This window comes from Doryrhamphus excisus, chromosome 8 (assembly GCF_030265055.1).
Source record: "Doryrhamphus excisus isolate RoL2022-K1 chromosome 8, RoL_Dexc_1.0, whole genome shotgun sequence".
NCBI classification, from domain to species: Eukaryota; Metazoa; Chordata; class Actinopteri; order Syngnathiformes; family Syngnathidae; genus Doryrhamphus; species Doryrhamphus excisus.
The window spans coordinates 1,718,201-1,737,954 of NC_080473.1; the positions used below are offsets into that span (position 1 = coordinate 1,718,201).

General features: G+C 46.1%; 2 protein-coding genes across 10 annotated transcripts in view; one reads left to right on the forward strand and one right to left on the reverse strand.

Annotated features, from left to right (window-relative positions):
- The window catches only part of aplp2 (amyloid beta (A4) precursor-like protein 2), a 61,535-nt gene extending 57,758 nt beyond the window's left edge, over positions 1–3,777 (reverse strand). For 3 of the 4 annotated variants that reach the window (XM_058079120.1, XM_058079119.1, XM_058079117.1), the window contains exon 1: positions 3,450–3,777. In XM_058079120.1, the coding sequence (XP_057935103.1) occupies positions 3,450–3,521 (72 nt within the window). In that variant the 5' untranslated portion in view covers positions 3,522–3,777. The remainder of the gene's footprint in view (positions 1–3,449) is intronic. The other variant, XM_058079118.1, reaches the window with a different exon arrangement.
- Positions 3,778–6,361: 2,584 nt separating this feature from the next.
- On the forward strand, positions 6,362–19,578 carry prdm10 (PR domain containing 10). Of its 6 annotated transcripts, none has more exons than XM_058080665.1 (23): positions 6,362–6,508; positions 7,779–7,900; positions 8,003–8,173; positions 9,332–9,391; positions 9,466–9,570; positions 9,738–9,897; positions 9,977–10,218; positions 11,047–11,247; positions 11,322–11,394; positions 12,280–12,397; positions 12,480–12,600; positions 12,665–12,916; positions 13,101–13,445; positions 14,385–14,540; positions 14,614–14,793; positions 14,858–14,968; positions 15,049–15,249; positions 16,720–16,863; positions 16,954–17,124; positions 17,213–17,350; positions 17,408–17,624; positions 17,703–17,800; positions 18,897–19,577. In XM_058080665.1, exons 2-23 carry the CDS (start codon positions 7,829–7,831, stop codon positions 19,080–19,082), a joined length of 3,522 nt encoding a protein of 1,173 aa, XP_057936648.1. In that variant the 5' UTR covers positions 6,362–6,508; positions 7,779–7,828; the 3' UTR covers positions 19,083–19,577. The 6 variants fall into 6 exon arrangements, with proteins under 6 accessions (XP_057936648.1, XP_057936647.1, XP_057936649.1 ...); XM_058080664.1 differs by having other exon boundaries at positions 7,782–7,900; XM_058080666.1 differs by lacking the exon at positions 6,362–6,508 and adding an exon at positions 6,547–6,766 and having other exon boundaries at positions 18,897–19,578.
- Positions 19,579–19,754: the final 176 nt, after the last annotated feature.

Below are 19,754 nucleotides of genomic sequence, written 5' to 3' on the forward strand. Positions count from 1 at the left end.
TTGACTGTCATAGCAGCTTGCATTGTCATATCCTCTGAGTCAAAGGTTGATATTTTAGACGGCATGGGGTGATGTAATCCTCTGCCGACAACCTGCTTAGCGCTGCAGATCTACTGTACAATTGTGTTGCATAACGTGTTGGTGCGTATGTCGTGAGCTCACGTCCTGCAGTCCAACCGGAATAAAATGTACAGAAAAAAACATGAACTGCAAAGCAAATGCCGATACACCTGCGATGGTGCTCGCGCACATGTCGTGCGCATCAGGACAAAGAGCAAGCCCATTAAAGCGAGTATCCGTCACATAGATGACGCCGTCGAAAAGTGAGGCGCCGCAGCTGAGGCAACAAAAAGCGGGCGTCCTCGCAGGTATCTGACACAACAAAGGCGTTTGCACAGCTGAAGGCGGCCATCCGAGCGCGAGAGCGCTGGGAATAGAGCACGTCCGACACGGGAACAGCCAGCCTCTCTGGAGACTCATAAATCAAAAGGTCAAGGTCGGCCATGGCGGCGTCTACCAGACAACCTGTTGTTGACTTTTAACTTGAAAGGCGACACACAACTTCATGAAGTCAAGTGTTGACATGATATTTGATTCAAATGTCAACAGGAAATCCCTCAGAATATGATTTACACTATGCAATCAAGCAACACATACATCAAATAAAACTGCTTTATTGTATTGTCTATACCCTGATTTGTTTGTATTTATTGTTTTTGGGGTAGGGATTGACAGCCATACTTATTATACGAGTAGGGCTGTCAATCCATTAAACTATTTAATCACAATTAATCACAAGTAGTTTCATGTTTATCACAGGTTTTGTCAACTACGGTATTTATTGACTTTCCTCATTATTTCAAAGTTACAGCCCCCCCCAACACAATCTACGCCTACAACATATTCATACATTTTTTTTAAACCTGAAAGCTTGTTACAGTACAGTATGTACTGTTTCTTTTCACAAAAAGCTGTTTTTCCTCCCTTTTTGTTGGGAACTGATATTTTCCTGAAACTGACCTATGTTCTACTGATGAATACTGAAGAACGGAAAAAGGTAGAAACTAGTGCTGGGCGATACATCAATATTTCAAAAAAGATTGATATTCTTGTTAAAAACAATCATATCGTTCATACCAAAATAGACTGGATTTGATACAGAGGTCTCTTATTTCAAGATGGCGCTGCCCAAGTGCAAACTAGTTAAGGCAGTTTCCGTGTCTGTGCTGAGTTTTTATTGTATAATAGTGCTTCATTTATCACTTTCTTGTTTCTTGTTTTTGCGCCATGCCGACCCCTTAAGCAAGTGTGCAGCTATGGATGTTCATCTTGTTAACATTGTAGTTTGCTCCAATGTTTACACTGGGGAGTAGCTGTTAGCTTTCAGCACCCTTTCGCTATGTGGAGCGATTGTCCATCACCGGGATCGGGATAGCAGGAGTGAACAGCAAAAAAGACTGTATAAAGGCTGGATAAAGACGGAATCAACCATGTTTACCGTCTGTCATCACGGGGAACCTGAGATGGAAACGCTCACATGCGCTAACCTGGCTGCAGAGAGACTAGTGTGAGTGCAGCATGATTGCACAGTATATATATATATATTTTTTCTATATTTATTTAAAGATATAAGATTTTATTTCAGTGGATATTGTTCTCCAAGAATGTTTACATTTAATATTATATATTTGGCTTTGACCTTTATCTAAACTCACTTTCTGGAAATAAATATAGGGATATATATTGTATATCGATATTCAACCTAAATATGTCGAGGTATGGGTTTTGGTCCATATCCTAGGAGAAACCAACATTTTTTTTGGTAGGTTCCATGTTTATGTAGCCATAGAGCACAATATTGTGGGTGCTTTGAAAAGTCAGTCAAAATAATCTGAAACAGTTGGTACTGATGGGGTTGAATTCTGAACAAAAAGCTGGGATTGAATGAGTTAACCATTCCTCCTTTTCTCTCATCACTGCGTCAGCAGTGTATCATTTGGTGACATTTCAACACAGGAAGTGAAGAAATGATCAGTAATTGCTGAGACATGGAGAAGAGGGGTAGGATTAAATAATCTCTGCTTCTTGCTGCTCCTTTTCACCTGACCCATGTCATTCATTCATTCATTCATTCACTGTGTTCTGAAAATGGTGACGGTGTGACATCTGTGCCGATATGTATATGTACAAGATGCAGGGAGTGCAAATAAATCCCGAACAAAGAAGACAAGCTTGGCTATTGATTACAGAACACAAACACTCAGCATGCCACTGACATCCGCCAGCATTAAAAAAAAAAGAAATCCTCCATTTAATCCATTTAATGGAGGAGTCGTAGATTTCCTCCATTAATCACCTCCGGGGAGTCCGTCCCGCATCGACTCGCCACGCGGTGGCATCGATTTTGTTTATAGGTCGGCGCTATGTGCCTGGCGGGCGGTCCGGCCTCCCAAATGGCGTAGGGGAGAGGAGCATTCACTGAGGTGTCAGCAGGAGACATCTTGTTAAAATGTTTCGCAGGAGGGGGAGGATGAGGAGGGTAGCTAGGTCAGGAAGGTGTGAAGTGAAGAGGAGGGGTAGGGGTGGGGGGGTTTGTTTGGACAGGAAAAGGTGTCAGGCCGCGTTACCACACGCTATCCCGTCTCATACTGGACTACTCCCCATATAATCTGATGAAACAATTCAAAGCATGGAGCCACAGTCAAAAGCAATAGTGCTCTTGTCACAACAAAGAACATCAAACTCAAAATGAAAAGGGTTCTTGCTCAGATATAGTACAGAACCGCCAACTTGCACCACATAACATCAGTAGTGCTCTTGTCTTGGCGTATACCAATAATAATCCATGTGAGCGTTATCACCATCTTTCACCAGGTAATCTAAAAAAGCATCAATTATCAAAAATAAATAGGTTTCTTGCTTTCAAACAACACCAGCAGTCTCTTTTGTAAAGTACTGTTGATAGTGTCAACCTTAAGCTAATTAGGCCCTACTGAGGGTCAGTGGCGGCCATGTTTGATGTACCACAAAATCAACTCTCTTGGGACGTCAAATATGGCCGCCAAATGGACCAACCTGACCAAAATAAAGTGTTGGGGTGGATTAAAGATGTCCTCCTCGGTGATAAACATAGACTATAAACACCCAGCAGGGCTCCATAGTGGGTGGGGTGGGGGTCTGTGCCCCCCCCATGAGGCCTGACCAAAGCACTCTTCGTCTTTCATTTGATCTCTGCACCCCAGCTATGATGATGGAACCTTCTCGAATCAGGTGGAGAGGGGTGTGGGAGAGGGGTTATTAAATACATATTTCACCATTTCATGTCAACCACATCCAGAGATGTTAACTGTGTGCTGCTAAAGTAGTCATAATGCCCAAAATAACAAACGAGAAGCCGACATACTGCAACGTTGAGTCTTCACGAAGCTTTGCTAACAGTGCTGACATACCTCAATGTAGCCCCCCAGCGCTGGCACCACGGCAGCCAGCAGGACAGCTGAGATCACCGGGAAGGAAACCATCTTCCACAATCGACGCAGGGAAACAACTTAGATCCTTCGCAGCCGAGTGTCGGACACACAAGGGCGCCCCCCCTCTAAAAAAATGTCCAGGGAAATCTGTGCCTAACGCCTGCTCTGTCTTCTCTAGCGCTATCGCGTTCGGTGTCACCGGGCCCGCAGACGGTATGTTGGAGTGCACTGAGCCGGAGTCTCTCCTGTGTGGAAATGTGTGCGGATTGTGAGGAAGGTTGCTCTCCCCCAATGGAGCCTCCTCCCTCCTCTGGAGCCGTGCACGGTGGGCTGCTCGCACTGCGCCCCCTAGTGGCAGGCAGGTGACAGCGCCTGCAGGTCAAACACGGGGATATCAAACGGAGCTGCACATTCGGGTGGTTAAGCACGTATGCCACACTGCTAGGAGACTAGGGTTCGATTCCCCGCTCGAGCATCTCTATATTGAGGTAGCATGTTCTCCCCGTGGGATTTCTCTTCCAAATACACATTTCCTATATTACTGGAATGTTCATTCATTCATTTTCTACCGCTTTGTCCTCACGAGGGTCGCGGGGGTGCTGGAGCCTATCCCAGCTGTCTTTGGGCGAGAGGCGGGGTACACCCTGGACTGGTCGCCAGCCAATCACAGGGCACATATAGACAAACAACCATTCACACTCACATTCATACCTATGGACAATTTGGAGTCCCCAATTAACCTAGCATGTTCTTGGAATGTGGGAGGAAACCAGAGTCCCCGGAGAAAACCCATGCATGCAAACTCCACACAGAGATGGCCGAGGGTGGAATTGAACCCTGGTCTCCTAGCTGTGAGGTCTACGCGCTAACCACTCGACCGCTGTGCTGCCTATGACTGGAATGTTCTTCTGTCTTAAACATCCTCTCTATGTTTGTCAATATTGATGTGGCAAAAAGTTCTTCCATCTTTCCTTAAGGTGCGTCAAAGACCCTTTATAAAGACAGGAATGTTTTCTTGCCTCTAAACACATCAAAGATCTTTTACATGACAGGAGTCTTCTTCTGTCCTTACAGTATGACAAAGATCTTCTTCATAACAGGAGGACGCTGGTATTTGTAAGGACCTACTGCAAAAAGCATGTCAAAGATCCAATATAATACAGGAGTTATTGGCCGTCCTTCAGGGGTCTCAAACTCAATTTACCTTGGGGCCACTGGAGCTATAGGCTCTGGGTGAGGCTGCGCCGTATCAGGTTTTAAAGAAAAATGCATTTATTTTTAAAAAAATGCCTTCAATGCATGTGCTTCTGCTATACCCTACACTTTTCCAGTGCTTTGGTTCCGGTTTTCTACAAGAAAAGCTCTGATAAAACATTCCACTGTTCTCAAAGATCTTAATTTTTATACACAAAATAAGATGAAAAAATAAATGAACAATTTAAGCTGTCATTTCTGGGTACATGATACCATACAACATCCATATCAAATGGCCTGTGCGGGCCTGCACAATGGTTTCAGGATGGGTGCTCCAGGAATTGCTGCATTTTCACTGGATTAAAAGGAAACAAGTAGATATTTTTACACATCCCTTAATCTTTAAAATTGAATGACATCGTCCCCGTCTGTGGCATACTTTTAATACTCTTCAATAGCATGTTGAAAAAGACCGCCATTTAAATGGAATCTTTGCTCCCAGTAGGTTATTAACTTTTAAAATAGCATCCGTGTGAGGATGAGCGGAATTTGCATTGCATTTGGATCCAGAGGTGCCTCATTGAAAACACAGCAGGGAAAAGAAACATGAGACTTTCTACACTGTATAGTCTCCTGCCAAAAATGCTGTAAAGGTCCTAGTAGAAACACTCCCCTGTACTTTACACACACTGCATCCATTTAGAAATCAAACCAATCAGAGTATTATTGCTTGTCAGTATCAGGAAGTTTTATGTTTTCAATCCATTATGTGCTTGTGCTCACAGGTTTTTTTCTTGCGTCGGTCACATTTGCATCTCTGCAGGAGGATGTCTTCTCCTGCCTCTGGCTGTATTGAACATCAAGCTCAAGCTGTTGGGGGTAAATTGCTATTGCTGTATCACGGGGGAGTTTGCCATTTAAACCAGATGATTATTTTCCTACAATGTAGACTCATCAGCTAGGACACCTACATGTCAGGGAAATTAATGTTTCTTGTTTACTGCCTGTTCAGATTTTTTTTTTGTTTCTGGCGTTCTCTAGCGGCAGCTAGAAGTAGCCATAATGATAGTCTTTGGGTTTATTTTGAAAGTATCCACCGGAAAACAAAAATTGGTTTTATTTTGAAAGTGTCGTAGTTTACGTGCTTACGACCAAACTTAACCTTTAATCAGTTTGACATTTGAGTATATGAGAAGAGGAGTTGGCTGTTTATGAAATGAAAACCATAATTGTACTGTAACACTCTACGTTTATTTAATTTGATATAAATTACTTGAGGCAAAACAAACTGTGTTGGTTATGTATTTTTCGCCCACCGGAAATGCCATCTGTCCAAATTTGAAAGAACGGTTCCCCATTGAAAGCACTTACTTTCATTAATAAAACTAATGTGTTGATTTTTTTATATAAATGTCCATAACATGTGGTTGTATGCAAATACTATGACAATAAAAACGTGAATATTGATAAATAATGATACCAAAACAACAACGCCCCCCCAAAAAACAACGTGATTGGATAACATGAAATACAACCCAAGATTTTGATTGGACAACGCCCGTGTGTCGTTTTTGATTGGCTACCATTGTGGCGCGTTGATTCAATTGTTTTCATAATGACGAATTAAATGCAAACCGCGTCCTTAAAAATGAGACGTTATACTAACATAATTTCATAATGTCATTTGTGATGGTCCGTAGTTTAAACGTTGATTTTAAACTCCACTTATGGCTACGCTTGTCGCTGGGTAAATGGCCACCAATCAAACGGCAAAACACTACCCGTTGCTGGGCAGATTATGGTAATATATGCAATACAGCCATCGCTGCAGCTACCATTCTGAGGTAAGAACAGCTTGAAGTTTTTCCACAAAATGCCTCAACACCGACGATTTCCTCATGCCAGATGTGTCGCGTTCATCTTTAGGACTCTCCTTGATGTTATAAGTTTAACGTTCATCTGCTTTTACGAGCGTCGGCGCCGGCGGAAAAGCTACTTCTCCGGTGTCTCCTAGCATTGGTAGTCCCACCCAAAATGGAGCCCGTCTTCCTTGTTCCCCGCTCGCCTTGAAGGGCTGGACTCAACTAGCGTGGGGGGGACGGGTGGGTCGACTGAAATAAGTGAACAGTTTACCGTAGAATACAGCGTTTTGTAAAAAATATCCAAAATGTAGTCGACGACCTAAGAGACGACATGTTATGTTTTGTGGCTATGTCGGCCTTACAGTGTCACTATAAGGCCGGAATGCTAACGTTGTGGCTCACTGAACGCCCGCGTTTCTACTCCGTTCATTTTTGTGGTATGGTCCGGTTGGGACCGACAACCTGCAGGGTTAAAACGGGGGGTAAACTGATTATCGATGAGGCTATTTTGCTTGTTAAATCAAATAATTGTGTGGCGATTCTTCCACCGTAACTCATGTATCCACGCGTGTGTGCATTTGGGCTCAGTTTCCCCGGCGGCCTGGCCGGCAAACGTTAGCCGCCTTGCGAGCGTTTTACCCCCGCTGAGAAGTGGCTAGTGACCGCTCTGTGCAAGGTGGTGCATGCTCTTACTGCTTGCATATGTTGGCAACCTGTTTAGCTCCATAAATACCACGTGGTGTTGACATACACGTTTGAAATAAGCCCATCTTTGGTTTTAATGGACTGTATTTAGCAACAAATATCACACATCCATTCTCTTCATTAATGCCTGTCCTCATAAGGGTCACTGGTATGCTGGAGCCTATCCCAGCTGACTTTGGGCTTGAGATGGCATACACCCTACCTGGTCACCAGCCAGTGGGGGTGTGTGCAGAGCAAAGTGGTAACCACTGGTATTTTATTTCCTATATTGTAAATCTCCCAGTTATTTATTTGGAAATTTATTAATAAACACGGTAACGGTAAACCAGGGTGGTCCAAAGCTTTCCACCAAGGGAAAAAAAAAAACATTCCTCGCCAAAGATGCTCCCTTGTGTGGGGTTTGGTTGGTTTTCAAGCGTGTTTGTCAAGCGGATGAAATTGACTTGGCTTTATTCTTGCAGTGGTTGGGTACCGAATGAACTGTCTCGTTTTTAAAGTTAATGCATGCCTGTTGTTGATGGTGAAATTAAATGGCATCCGTGTCCAGCAGGTGTCCCTGAGTGTCTCAAGTGGACGTAGGCTTCACACCGCGTCGCCATGGAAGCCAAGCCAGAGCCCTCTGCCGCGTGGAGTCAGTCTGCCAACACGGAATCCGCCGAGACGACACAGGTGGAAGCATGCAACACAGCTGAATTAACTGCATGCACTCTATACTATCCCCCGGAATGTGCAAAGTCCCCCTGAGAACATAAGACTTATCATGTGTTGTAGGTGCATTTTGAAAGTGGAACAGTGGCCCAGATAGTCTACAGCGGAGACAGTGGAGGCCAGGCCGAGGGTGGTCAGCAGCAGGTGGTCTACACGGCAGACGGCAGCTCGTACACCTCAGTGGAGTCTGCTGAGCACACGCTGGTCTACATCCACCCCGCAGATGGCACGCAGGTCAGGATGGGCTCTTATCATCTAATCCAGGGGTGTCCAAGCTGGATGCAAGGGCCACTTTGGTATTTTGAAAAGCAACACCTGTAGATAAGCTAAAAAGTGATATATATATTTTAAGAAAAAGATGCATCTTGGCTTTGAAAAAGCATATTATTGGTATGAACTTGGGTCTTTTTTTCCCAAATATTTCCACTTCCACTTGTAAATATTATAGATAGATAGACTTTCTTTATTGTCATTGCACAATAACGCAGCAGTGAAATTGCCAACGATTATGACTGTATTCCCATAATATACAGACTTTATTATTATGCCTTTTAACAATTCTAATTTTTCAAAAAGGACAACTTTAAGTACTACTATAATGACATTGTTCTTTATAATAAGACTTTAGACTTTTTCTCTTTGCAATGCAACTGTTTTTGTCGTCATATTTTGACTTTATTTTTGTAAAATTACAACTTTTACAGTTTTTTTAATATTTCTGCTGCTGTTTTTTCCATTTTCAAAATTTTGTCCTAATTATGGTGGTATTCCCATAATATTTAGAGTTTATTCCTGTAATGTTATGACTTTGTCCCCCAATCTAATTTCCCAAAAATAACAACTTTAACTCTATGTTGCATATATACATATGCATTATTTTTCCTCGTAATATTAAGAATATATTCTTGACTTTTTTTTCTTGTCAGAATGTGACTTTTTTCTGTTAATATTTTCTGATAAAATTATTGTTCCTATTTCTGCTGTTTTTTTTTACAACTACAACTTTATTCCATAATATATTTTTTTCTAACCTAATTTTTAAAACTTTGTTGTTTTGTTTCTTGTAATGTTAAGACTTTTAAACAATAGCATAATTTTTGATAATGATAACTTATGACTATATTAATAAAACTAATATTTCAACTTTACGCTACTCATAATATTACAACATTATTCTCATAATCTCTTTTTGTTTTTTTAAATATTTTGACTTTATTCTTGTAAAACTACTGCATATTTTTTTAGTTCTTAAGTAATATTTTTAGAATGCGTGGCGGGTCACAAATGCCCCCCCCCCACCAAGTCTTTGGACACCCCTGAATCTCTTCACTATTCAAGTAAAACAGAGCGTTCATTGACGTTCATCAAACATTGACATGACTTCCCTCGCAGGCCGTGTTTGCAGACCAGCCTCAAGTGGCGTACATTCAGCAGGACGGCACCACTCAGCAGGTGCGTTTGTCACACGCCATTCATACACCTGCTATTTCATCGCATCCGCAAACCACACTTTTGTTTGATTACAGGTGGCGGTTTTGCTGCCAAGCGGGCAAAACATGAACGCCGCCAGCTTACACGTGCTCAGTAACGTGGCAGAGGCTCCACAGGCTGCACTGGAGCCAGTGTCCCAGGTGAGGGCTCACTTTGGATGGCGTTGAGTTCCTCAGCACGACTCTCTAAGCTTTGAGTGATGAGAGTGAGGTTCCTGTCTCTTTGTAGGACAAATTGCCACATTTGAGTGTCCCTAATCATTGAAATGATGCCACTATTAAGCACTATGTCTTTGTCTCCCATACAGGAGCACCTGTCCGTATCCAACTCACTCACCGAGATGGCGGACCCCCCATCCAGCCCACTGGGGGCCATGGACACCACGGATGACACGGATGAAGATGACGAGGAAGACTCTGAGATGGATGACTGGGAGCCTCGTCAGCCGTTCAACCCTCACAACCTCTGTGCGTAACCGTGCTTGACAAGATGTTGTTTCATAAAAGCCCGCACTTGATATCTCATTGGTGGTCCGACGTCGCCCAGGGTGCGAGGAGTGTAACAACGCCAACCCCTCTGAGTGTTTGGACCACGGTCCCCTGCACCCCGTCCCCAACAGGCCGGTGATGTCTCGGGCCCGGGCCAGCCTGCCCTTAGTCCTCTACATCGATCGTTTCCTGGGCGGGGTCTTCTGCAAGAGACGTATCCCCAAGCGCACGCAGTTTGGCCCCGTGGAGGGACCCCTGGTTCCTGAGAGCGAGCTGCAGGACAACTACATTCATCTGAAAGTGAGCCACTGATCTGAAAAGTATAGTAGGAGACAGGCTGTAAGTTTGGTGGGAAGCACTGTACTTAGTCTGCACGGGTGTAGAGGGGCGTGGACGCAGGTGGGCGTGTACGCTTACGTAGGCGGAAGCTTGCTTGTGCCAAGGAGGACAGCTAGGATGTCGTCATTTTCTTACGAAATTTTGGCCACCACGTTTCCTTAAATCAATAATTTCACATGCAAAGTATCGGTTTGCCGACAATACACCACCACACCACGGTATTTAGTTCAGCATCTCTGTACAAGCACTGGCACGGCGGTCGAGTGGTTAGCGCGCAGACCTCACAGCTAGGATACCAGGGTTCAATTCCACTCTCGGCCATCTCTGTGTGGAGTTTGCATGTTCTCCCCGTGCACGCGTGGGTTTTCTCCGGGTACTCCGGTTTCCTCCCACATTCCAAAAACATGCTAGGTTAATTGGCCACTCCAAATTGTCCATAGGTATGAATGTGAGTGTGAATGGTTGTTTGTCTATATGTGCCCTGTGATTGGCTGGCCACCAGTCCTGGGTGTACCCCGCCTCTTGCCTGAAGACAGCTGGGATAGGCTCCAGCACCCCTGCGACCCTCGTGAGGAAAAAGCGGTAGAAAATGAATGAATGAATGAATCTCCGTACAAGCGCGTAATCAGGACGGAGCACCCATTCTCGCCATCTCGGTGGCAGAAGATAAAAGTAGGCTGTGATAATTCTTGCCGCACTTTCCTTTTTGTGTATTATCTGAAGAATTTTCCTGAACAACCACGCTGAAGGTGAAACACGCAAATAGATCTTGGGTTCATGTTGTCTCAGCTTAGCGTGCTGGATGCGGAGAAAGACGGAGAGAAATCCGAGGACACTTGGCTGGACCTTTCCGACGAGGACAGCTGCAACTGGATGATGTTTGTCAGGCCCGCTGAGAACCACCTGGAGCAGAACCTGGTGGCGTATCAGTACGGCGCCGAGATCTTCTACACCTCCATCAAGAACATCGAACCCAAGCAAGAACTGAAGGTTCGCCCTGCCTAATAATGAGTCCGGTGTTGGGAGTGGTGAGGATGGCTTTTGATGATGGTTCCTTTCTGCAGGTGTGGTACGCAGCATCGTATGCGGAGTTCGTCAACCAGAAGATCCACAGTGTTACGGAGGAAGAGAGGAAAGGTAGTAGATATTCCTCACTCGTGCACACGTTTTAGTGAGAATCCACACTTGAAGACATCAAAAAAGCCTGAAAGAAGCATTTATTCTATTAAAGCTATATCCACACACAGCTCACTCCTGACCCTCCAAACACTCCTGCTAGCTTGTCGTCCATGTTCACCTCCGATTGCTCACTTCGGTTGCCATTGTTCAGCAGCGCCGGAAGCTAACAAGCTAAATGCTAAATTGATAGTTCAGGTTTAAGCCCGAAATATGCATCATAACCTCAGTTCAACGCATTTCAAGTATAAAATGTATAACTATGGTGGGTGGAGGCGGGGCCCCTAGCATACACTTGAGGAAAAACATTATCAGAAAAGCGTAAAGATTATGGCCTTTCTAACACCTGCACTTTTTTCCTATATTATCTCGTACAGTAATCCCTCGTTTATTGCAGTTATTGGTTCCAACCCAACCGTGATAAGTGAATTTCTGCAAAGTAGGATTTCTAAATGTAATATTTTTGTAGTTAGAGCATAAGAAACATATATTTTTAACATTATTAGAGCCCTCTACAGATGAAATAACACCCCTATAGTCACCTTTACACTCTTATTACCCAATATTGTAGACATATTAAGAGAAAATAAGACGAGTGCTTGTGTGTCTTGACAGGAAGTGATGTCGGGGAGTTGAGTTTTAGCTTGGCATGGGTTATGGCCACAACCGTAGCCCATTTTAGGGATTATTGTGCCTGTTGTGAGATCATTCAACCCTTCAATAAAAGTCTGGTGCTTGTGTATATTACTGACACCTAGTGACCAGTGTAGCATACTACATATCCATCACATCTATCAATATATTGCATCAGTGTGTCTTCTAAATTCCACTCTGGACTTCCTTCAGTTCTGCGGGAGCAGGAGAAGAACTGGCCATGTTACGAGTGCAGCCGACGCTTTGTGAGCTCCGAACAACTTCAGCAGCATCTCAACCTGCATGACAACATGATCCACTCTGTTAGCAGGTGACTTTGACCTTCAAACCCTGTCTTCTACGTCCTCGAGCACACATGAAACATCAGCGCCGCTTCTGTCTGCCCTCTCCAGGTCCCGAGGTCGCGGCCGAGGGAGAGGCAGGAGGCGATTCGGGACAGGAAGGAGACCCGGACGTCCGCCGAAATTCATACGTTTGGATGCTCCGGTAGAAGATGATGCAGACAAGGCGACGGTAAACAGCGTCTGCTTTACCACCTGGAAACTTGTATGAGCTAAAAATGTGTGACTTTCCTCAGGAGATGCTGGAGCTGGCGGAGGCACAGCCGCTGGAGGAGCCTGCGGAGGCAGCTCAAAACGGCGTGGAGGTGATTGTGTCGGAGCCCGACACCGAGGTGGAGAACCAAATGATGTTGGACTCCGGTGAGCCTGCCCAGCCCTCCGTTGTGGACACGACTGTCCCGGTGAAGGAGGACCCTGCACAAAGCCAATCGGACCAATCGGACGCTCAGCTCTCGTCTCAGGACATGCGGCGTGCGAAGAGGATACGGGTGAGATGATGCCTGGTGCCAAAAGATGCGTTTTAGTGTTGATTTGCTTTCAATGTTTGTCTCTCTTCCTGAATGCCTTCTTTAACAGACGGATGTGCAGGTAGGCAGGACCTTGTGGCGTCCCCTTCCTCCTGCACACTCTTGACGCTCCTCCATAACAAACATTTTGTCTTTGTGTTATCAGAACGCGGCGTTGCAGCATCATTTCATCCGGAAGAGTTTCCGTCCCTTCAAGTGCAAACACTGCGACAAGGCCTTCCGTGACAAGGACAAGCTGGACCAGCACCTGCGGGTCCACGGCCGCGACACCTTCGTCTTCCCCTGCCACCTGTGCAGCAAGACCTTCATGACCGACACGGCCCTTGACGACCACCTGCTTGTGCACACGGCTAGCCGCGCGTACTCGTGTCTCTTGTGCACCGAGACCTTCGACAGGCTGGACTCGCTCAGAGATCACATCGAGGTGCACGGCGTGGACGGGACCTTCACCTGCCCGTCCTGCAAGAAGACCTTTGCAGACTTCATCCAGGTTGGCACTGAACGTCTCTCACAACTTTACCTTCCCCAGAGCTTGTTTTTGCTTTTTGTTTGTTTGTGTTCAAAATATCTTAAAGCTCTGAATGGATTTGGATGAAATTTTCCGGAATTGTTGCAAATGGAGGGCGGCATGGCGGTCGAGTGGTTAGCGCGCAGACCTCACAGCTAGGAGGACCAGGGTTCGATTCCACCCTTGGCCATCTCTGTGTGGAGTTTGCATGTTCTCCCCGTGCATGCGTGGGTTTTCTCCGGGTACTCCGGTTTCCTCCCACATTCCAAAAACATGCTAGGTTAATTGGCCACTCCAAATTGTCCATAGGTATGAATGAGAGTGTGAATGGTTGTTTGTCTATATGTGCCCTGTGATTGGCTGGCCAGGGTGTACCCCGCCTCTCGCCCGAAGTCAGCTGGGATAGGCTCCAGCACCCTCCGCGACCCTCGTGAGGAAAAGGCGGTAGAAAATGAATGAATGAATGTTGCAAATGGAGGGCGGCACGACGGTCGAGTGGTTAGCGCGCAGACCTCACAGCTAGGAGGATCAGGGTTCGATTCCACCCTCGGCCATCTCTGTGTGGAGTTTGCATGTTCTCCCCGTGCATGCGTGGGTTTTCTCCGGGTACTCCGGTTTCCTCCCACATTCCAAAAACATGCTAGGTTAATTGGCGACTCCAAATTGTCCATAGATGAGAATGTGAGTGTGAATGGTTGTTTGTCTATATGTGCCCTGTGATTGGCTGGCGACCAATCCAGGGTGTACCCCGCCTCTCGCCCGAAGTCAGCTGGGATAGGCTCCAGCACCCCCTGCGACCCTCGTGAGGAAAAAGTGGTAGAAAATGAATGAATGTTGCAAATGGGATATGGTAGAAATGATAACCAAAAAAGGACTGTCATATACTGTTCATCCATTTGGGCGTTTTGCATCCTCCTCCAGGTGAAGAAGCACATCCGCTGTTTCCATTCAGCAAAGATCTTCCAGTGTCCAAGCTGTGAAAAAGCCTTCTGTCGGCCGGACAAACTGCGGCTACACATGCTGCGCCACTCGGACCGCAGGGACTTCCTCTGCTCAACATGTGGCAAGCAGTTCAAGGTTGAGGCCGTGTCGGATGTTTGCTTCTCCGTTTAGGATCGGTATTACATTTCTGTGTTTTTATGCCGTGCAGAGGAAAGATAAGCTGCGGGAGCACATGCAGCGTATGCACAATCCCGAACGGGAGGCCAAGAAAGCCGAACGCATCCTCCGCTCCAAAAACCTGAAATTGAAGGCCCCCACCACCGACTTTGAGAGCTTTATGTTCAAATGCAGGCTGTGCATGATGGGATTCCGACGCCGGGGAATGCTGGTGAGCTCAGAAAGATTTCACGTGAGAGCCAGCGTTTTACTCCTTCTCGTTCTCGTGGTCGCAGGTCAACCATTTGTCCAAGCGTCATCCTGAGATGCGTGTGGACGACGTCCCCGAGCTGACGCTGCCCATCATCAAGCCCAACAGGGACTACTTCTGCCAATATTGTGACAAGGTAACATTTACTATTGATATTCTGGACCTGCATGAAGTGTTGGCTTCAATCAACAAGAAGAAAACACTGACCTCTTGCAGGTATATAAGAGCGCCAGCAAGAGGAAGTCGCACATACTGAAGAACCACCCGGGCGCAGAGTTGCCGCCCAGCATCCGCAAGCTGCGTCCGGCGGCTCCCGGGGAGCCCGACCCCATGCTGACCACGCACACGCAGCTGGCCGGCACCATCGCCTACGCACCCGTCTGCTGCCCGCACTGCGCCAAACAGTACAGCAGCAAGGTGAGTACGAGGATACATAGTGACGCCAACGTCCTGTTCAATTCCTCTATTTCTTAATCAATCCTGGCCTCTGCTGGTTGCCGCAGTAAGCTGCCATTGCTTCAACTAATAACAATTAGGGCTGTCAAAAATGGCACGTTAACAAGGCTAACTAAGTTATTCCGTTAATATTTCTGCCGTAATTAACGCTTGTCAAGCCACGACTCTCTTTTATGGCAGATGGAAGCATAGTCGTGGTGTCATGTCCCCGCACAGTCACACCGGCTTCTGTGACGTTTTTTTTTAACACCGTATTTCGAGCTCCAACTCACAAACACACCTATAGTCCTCCTCGGAACGACACTTCCTCATTGTCACTCGACCACCACGGGATGCATTCATGGACACTTCGAAAATCAAAATAATGTCTTTAATTTTGCTTATAGTATGTGTGGTATCAACAAACAGACAAAAAACCCAACACAATAAGTAGATATTCTTATCACTCACAAATTTTGATGCATTTAAGTATGCTTGGAAATCTCAGAAATATACATCTCCACTTGAAACACGTGAATTCATCTTAAACTGCTTAGTGTCTTACTGTCTTACTTAGTGTCGCTTCATGGCTGGTTATAACACGGGTAAAAAACATGCTTCGAGCCTCATGTTGGGCCTTCGCCCAGATTTTCAGACACATTTTAGCTTGAGTTAAATTTTTGTTGTTGATTTGGAGGTGTTAATACATGCAAGTATATATTAATAATAATAATAATAATGGGCTGCACGGCGATCGAGTGGTTAGCGCGCAGACCTCACAGCTAGGAGACCAGGGTTCAATTCCACCCTCGGCCATCTCTGTGTGGCGTTTGCATGTTCTCCCCGTGCATGCGTGGGTTTTCTGCGGGTACTCCGGTTTCCTCCCACATTCCAAAAACATGCTAGGTTAATTGGCGACTCCAAATTGTCCATAGGTATGAATGTGAGTGTGAATGGTTGTTTATCTATTTGTGCCCTGTGATTGGCTGGCAACCAGTCCAGGGTGTACCCCACCTCTCGCCCTGAAGACAGCTGGGATAGGCTCCATCACCCCCGCGAACCTCGTGAGGATAAGCGAAAAATGAATGAATAATAATAATGGATTGGATATATAGATAAGCGCTTCACAATGAAGTGAAGCCAATTCACACCTACAGGCTCTTGGACCACCCCCAAACATTCTTTCACATTCGTACACCAGCGTGGGCGGCACTGGAGCCGAGGTGGGTGACGTGTCTTGCCCAGAGACACAACAGTGACTGGGTGGATAGACCGAGGATTGAACCGACGACCTGCTCTACCTTCTCAGCCACTGCCCACATATACAATTTCAATGACTTTGATCTTTTTGATCATAAAATACAGTAAAAGTATTTCACACATAGTTGCAAAAGTTGATTAATCATGATTAATTTATTTGAAAACTGAATAATTAGTCATCTTCAATCTCAGACTAAGATGGTGCAGCACATCAGGAAGAAGCACCCAGAGTTCGCTCAGCTCGTCAACACCATCCAGGCTCCTCTGGCGACGGCCGTCATCAGCAGCACTCCCGCCGTCATCAGTGCAGACGGCACGGCCGCCGAAGCAGTGGTGGTAAGATACAATAATGTACATGCAGTACCATTTTAAATGTGTATGTGTGTGTGCACGCGATGCGACTTCATGACTGATTTCCATCCCCAGACCACCGACTTGTTGACGCAGGCCATGACTGAGCTCTCCCAGACGCTCACCACAGACTACAGAACGGCGCAGGGAGACTACCAGAGGATCCAGTACATCCCCGTGTCCCAGGCAGGAGGCAGCCTGTCCCAGCCGCAGCACATTCAGCTGCAGGTGGTCCAGGTGGCGCCGGTATGTTCTGCACCTGCTTTAAAATATAAAAATGTGAAGAAAAAAAATCTTTCAATATGAAAATGGTGACCATGTGTACGCGTGCCAGGCTTCCTCCCCTCATTCCCAGCAGCCGGGTGTGGATGTTGGCCCGTTGCATGACCCGCATGGCTACAGCCAGCACTCCATCCAGGTCCAGCACATCCAAGTCACAGAGCCCTCAGCATCTGGACCAGGTGTCACCCAGGTAGAAGCAGACTTAAAATTAAGAATGATTTGTGCTTGAGCGTCTGTGCTCCTCCAGGTCACCACCCAGCCTTTGAGCCCCAACTCCCAACAGACCAATCAGGATCTGAGCCCTGCCCAGCTGACCCCCGTGACCCTGGCTCAGAGCCACAGCCTCCAGAGCAGCAGCAGTAGCAGCAGCAGCAGCAACGGCAGCAACAGTACCACCCAGCAGCAGCAGCAGGGGGCGGTGCAGCATGCCTACATACCTGGCAACTGGAACTACAGAAGCTACCGTAAGTCCGGTGCACACAGCTAGCTAGCTGTGCTACAGTTTGACGCGCAAATAACTCGTCATGCTCTCTCCGCTGCAGCTTCGGAGATCCAAATGATGGCTCTGCCTCACGCGCAGTACGTCATCGCCGAGGCCGCCACACCGGTGAGCGGAGCCAACAGCAACCAGGTGAAAACGGTGAGTTCAGGGTCGTGATGGGGTGACCAGCCCCATTTTACACTGAGGTATGCTAAAATCTACCCAATGTGGGTCAGGATATGCCAAGGAATTAAGTAAATGTAAATACATTGTTTCCTATTGTCCTTTACTATTATTATTTATTCATTCATTTTCTACCGCTTATCCTCACGAGGGTTGCGGGGGGTCCTGGAGCCTTCGGGCGAGAGGCGGGGTGCACCCTGGACTGGTGACCAGCCAATCACGGGGCACATATAGACAAACAACCATTCACACTCACATTCATACCTATGGACAATTTGGAGTGGCCAATTAACCTAGCATGTTTTTGGAATGTGGGAGGAAACCGGAGTACCCGGAGAAAACCCACGCATGCACGGGGAGAACATGCAAACTCCACACAGAGATGGCCGAGGGTGGAATTGAACCCTGGTCTCCTAGCTGTGAGGTCTGTGCACTAACCACTTGTCCACTGTGCAGCCCATTCTTCTTTTTCTTCTTCTTCTTCTTCTTATTTTTACTCCGACAACTCAAACAGCCTTTTCAAAGACTTTTAGACGGGGGTGCCAGCAAGGACCACATAGTGAAAAATGAAAATGAAAGGATGCAACTTTGCCACTTTGACATTTTAAAGTAAAATAGATGCTAAGAAGTATGTACTTTTTTTGCAATGGGCCAATAAGAAATGAGTTGCAAGCTGCAAGTGGGCCCCCAGGCTTCACTTTGGACACCTAGTGGACGTCCTGTGTTGTGTGGTAAATGTTCTACACCAGGGGTCTCAAACTCAACTTACTGGAGGTGACACTTCAGAACATGAACAGTTTTCCAGAACATCAGGTTATCTTGCCCACCCCTTGATACCAGACAGCTGGTAGCGGTGCTGGGAGTGCTTCCGGCTACCAAGAATGCCTTGCGACACGTTTTGTGGTTATAATTAGTGTTTTCTTGAAAGGCCTAAATAAAGAGCCTATTCCTTTTTAAGTAAGCTAAAGTACATCTCACGTGGGTCTCAGGGGCCGCACTAAAATTTGATGTCAAGTAGGACCCCTAAGGGCTGCGTTCTACACACTCCTAACATCTGATCTCCGCCCTCCAGACGCATTACGTGATCTCTGAAGGTCAGACCGAGCTGGACGCAAAGCCGCCTGGTCCTCCGATCTCGGGTCAGAATCACGGCGAACATCTGGAGCAGCCGAGCAGCCAGCAAGCCACCACGCAGTACATCATCACCACCACCACCAACGGCAGCGGCGCCAGCGAGGTCCACATCACCAAACCATGAACACGCCGACCTTTTTTTTTTTTTTAAAAAAGAAAGAAGTTAAAAAAGACAAAGTAAAGAGCAGCACAGTTTTATGTGTTAAGTGTTAGAACGATGTTGTATCACACCAAGCTGCTAGAATCTCAGCCAGTGACAAATAGAACTTACTATCCAAACTGACCTCACGTGGAGGGGCGGAGCCTCATGGACATCTTGCTGAGTCATTATTTTGGACATCTCGCACGTATTTCTGCAGTACTTTTGTTTAGTTTTTTTTTGTGCACCATAACTGTGACGGTAAATGAAAACAACAGTCATGTTTTCTTGCTGCATTTGCTTGACATTTTAGGATAGATTTTTCCCCTTTTATGTTGTGTCCAAACCACAAGATGTATGTTTTTATAGTAAAATGTATCCGGGTCTATTTTTTATATGCACTTTTCATTGTTGTGGACATGTTTAAAGGAGACTTCTCTTGTACTAAGGTTAAAATCCCTACAAAAGCTCGTACTATTTTGCATGTTCATACTGTATATATTATATTAATATTAAGAGCATTTAGATAAAGTTTCAACATGCAGTAATATTGTCTTATGTGTAATGTGAGCTCATCACGTTTGCATGTGAGTGATTGAGAGGGGCAGGAAGTGGCCCGCTTGCGTCGTCGTCGTCGGCATCCACCTCGCAGGGGCG

Bases quoted from the DNA above. Each gene is read 5' to 3' on its own strand.
- prdm10 (XM_058080665.1), top strand. From the start codon at position 7,829: ATGGAAGCCAAGCCAGAGCCCTCTGCCGCGTGGAGTCAGTCTGCCAAC. The intron at 10,219-11,046 runs GTGAGCCACTGA...ATGTTGTCTCAG, and splicing joins ACAACTACATTCATCTGAAA to CTTAGCGTGCTGGATGCGGA. The intron at 11,248-11,321 runs GTTCGCCCTGCC...TCCTTTCTGCAG, and splicing joins AACCCAAGCAAGAACTGAAG to GTGTGGTACGCAGCATCGTA.